The 2,226-nt window shown below is 41.2% G+C and overlaps 1 protein-coding gene across 1 annotated transcript; it reads left to right on the top strand.

Annotated features, from left to right (window-relative positions):
• Positions 1-313: 313 nt before the first annotated feature.
• On the top strand, positions 314-1,925 carry LOC120524413 (putative potassium channel regulatory protein). The gene is made up of 2 exons (XM_039746268.1): positions 314-1,043; positions 1,669-1,925. Exons 1-2 carry the CDS (start codon positions 472-474, stop codon positions 1,907-1,909), a joined length of 813 nt encoding a protein of 270 aa, XP_039602202.1. The 5' UTR covers positions 314-471; the 3' UTR covers positions 1,910-1,925.
• The last annotated feature ends 301 nt before the right edge of the window (positions 1,926-2,226 follow it).

Below are 2,226 nucleotides of genomic sequence, written 5' to 3'. Positions count from 1 at the left end.
ATGAAGTGTAAATCGCAGGTCAAACTAAGACGATGAAGAGATACGGATAACTGGTCAAAACTGTATCATTAAAAAACCCACGATGCCATATGCTTCATTAACACTTGTAAGTACTGTATTTTCACATCTTATAAAATCATTAATTATTTTTTTCATAATTAGAATGCTTGGACATGGAAGCTACTGAGCCTGAAGTATCGCTTGTCAAAGCTTTACTTAGCATCAGTCTAACTTCCTCAGTGTAAGACAAGACTGGAAAGCTGGGATAAAACAAGTAAAGGGGCGGAGAGCCTGTGGAAACTTTAAACGCGGATCGTGGCACACCTTAGCAACTACACGAGCTGTTTGTTTAATAAGTCTTAACAACGCCACTGGGGCAAATACTTAAGCGTTACATTATTCTAAAACCTCGAAGTTCAGATTGAAAAGGAAATACACGTACGCTGGTGTATCTTATCATTTAACGAAAAAATGAGCAACCAAGAAGTTGTCACTATAAACGTGGGAGGACACAAATTTACAACGGTTGTTACTACATTAAAGAGATTCCCGGAGTGTAAACTCGCGCGTATGTTAGATGGGAGCGATCCTGAAATTCGCATCATTAATGGACAGTTCTTCATCGACCGAGACGGGGATTTGTTCAGATTTATCCTAGACTACATGAGGAATCGGCAAGTTTGCATCCCTCCGGACTTCATGGAATACGAAGCGCTGTGCCGCGAGGCAGAATTCTACGAACTCCGGACTCTCGCGGATGTGCTTAGCAAAGACTCGATCCGACCTAGAGCGGAGATACTCGAGGTTCGCTTCTCACTTCAGGAAACGCACTCATTCTTCCGGATATTCTGCTCTTGCAGCGGCACAATCGAAATGCTGGCTGCAAGAATATCTATTCTCGTAGACCAGACCGCCGGTAACTGGACGTACGCCTATCAGCCCACGAAACCTATGGCTCCAGTGCCGTTGCAGCGTCCTTCTCATCATGACTTAGTGTTCCAGTGCGGCAATGATTTTTCCGCAGGAGAGGAATTCGCGGCGAGGTAATTAGTCAGAAATTGCATGCTTAACATTCATTAATTCGTTTATCTTTTCGAACACGACTGCAAGCGCAAGATCGGAAACACACAATTCTGGGTCTGTGTGCTGTGAACAAAGCACACTCACGCGAAGTATTGCTATGTAATGCGCGTTTCCACTTATAAAAAAGTCGAACTATTGGACAATTACAAATACATTTCAAAATGAATGGTAGGTAAGTCTCAAACGGCATGCGTGGTATAGGAAAGTGTACGAATGACTTAAAACACACATCAGCCTGCAGCAGTCCTATGTATGGATACAGGCACACATTTATAGGTTTGGGTGCATGGGACAAAACATTCTAAATGCTACTTAATATACAAATGGGGGTATTTCGTTTAAAGATTAGAGTTTAACAAAATTAACGCGTTACACAAATTGATGCAATCGATCAATTTATATTTTATACGGTGCCTTTTTAAAGCAAACAAATAATGCCAAATGTCATACTTCATCCTGCTAGTAGATATGCATTAGTGCATCAAAGCAGAACATATACGTAACCTGCCAGCCACCAGGTGCTGCGCGCTGTTATTGTGATTATATGTATGCTAATATTACAAATTTCACTTCTTTTTTTTACAGATATGTGACAATCCAACCAGACGAAAGGAGACTTATTAACGGTACCAACGTGCTTGGTTTGCTAGTGGACATATTACTGAAAGAGGGTTTCCGACTATTGAGCACAAGAACGGTTTCATCGGAGGAAAAGGTGGAGTGTTACACATTTGAGAGGGTCAAGCGCCCTCAGATCTTAACAATCGGTGGGCACAGCACAGAGAACCTGCAGTCCAAGCTTGTCAAATCCCAGCGGAGAAAATAAAACATTTAGAAGTTAATTGGGCTGTCATTATTGTACTCTTTTTAGCAATTATATTTGATCATTCAAATAAAATAAAATAAAAAGGATCGCCAGAAGGGGGCGACGCCGCATTATCTCTTGGAGACGTTTCTCACACTTAAACGGATTTGTTTTTTTCTTCATCTACGGCAAATGAACCCACAGTTTATTTAACTTTTTAGATCTACTATACCGAATTGTGCCCAAAAAATGCATGAGCTCGAATCCACAGCTGATTTTATGACATGAATCACCGCTATGTCTGGCGATGCGTTCGTCATAAATTTTCCCGAGCTTAC

This window comes from Polypterus senegalus, chromosome 2 (genome assembly GCF_016835505.1).
Source record: "Polypterus senegalus isolate Bchr_013 chromosome 2, ASM1683550v1, whole genome shotgun sequence".
NCBI classification, from domain to species: domain Eukaryota; kingdom Metazoa; phylum Chordata; class Cladistia; order Polypteriformes; family Polypteridae; genus Polypterus; species Polypterus senegalus.
Note: the sequence above shows the minus strand (reverse complement) of the source record. Positions and strands in the feature narration are given on the sequence as shown.

Coding starts and splice junctions, on each gene's coding strand:
- LOC120524413 (XM_039746268.1), top strand. CDS start 472: ATGAGCAACCAAGAAGTTGTCACTATAAACGTGGGAGGACACAAATTT. Junction 1,044..1,668: donor GGAGAGGAATTCGCGGCGAG/GTAATTAGTCAG, acceptor TTTTTTTTACAG/ATATGTGACAATCCAACCAG.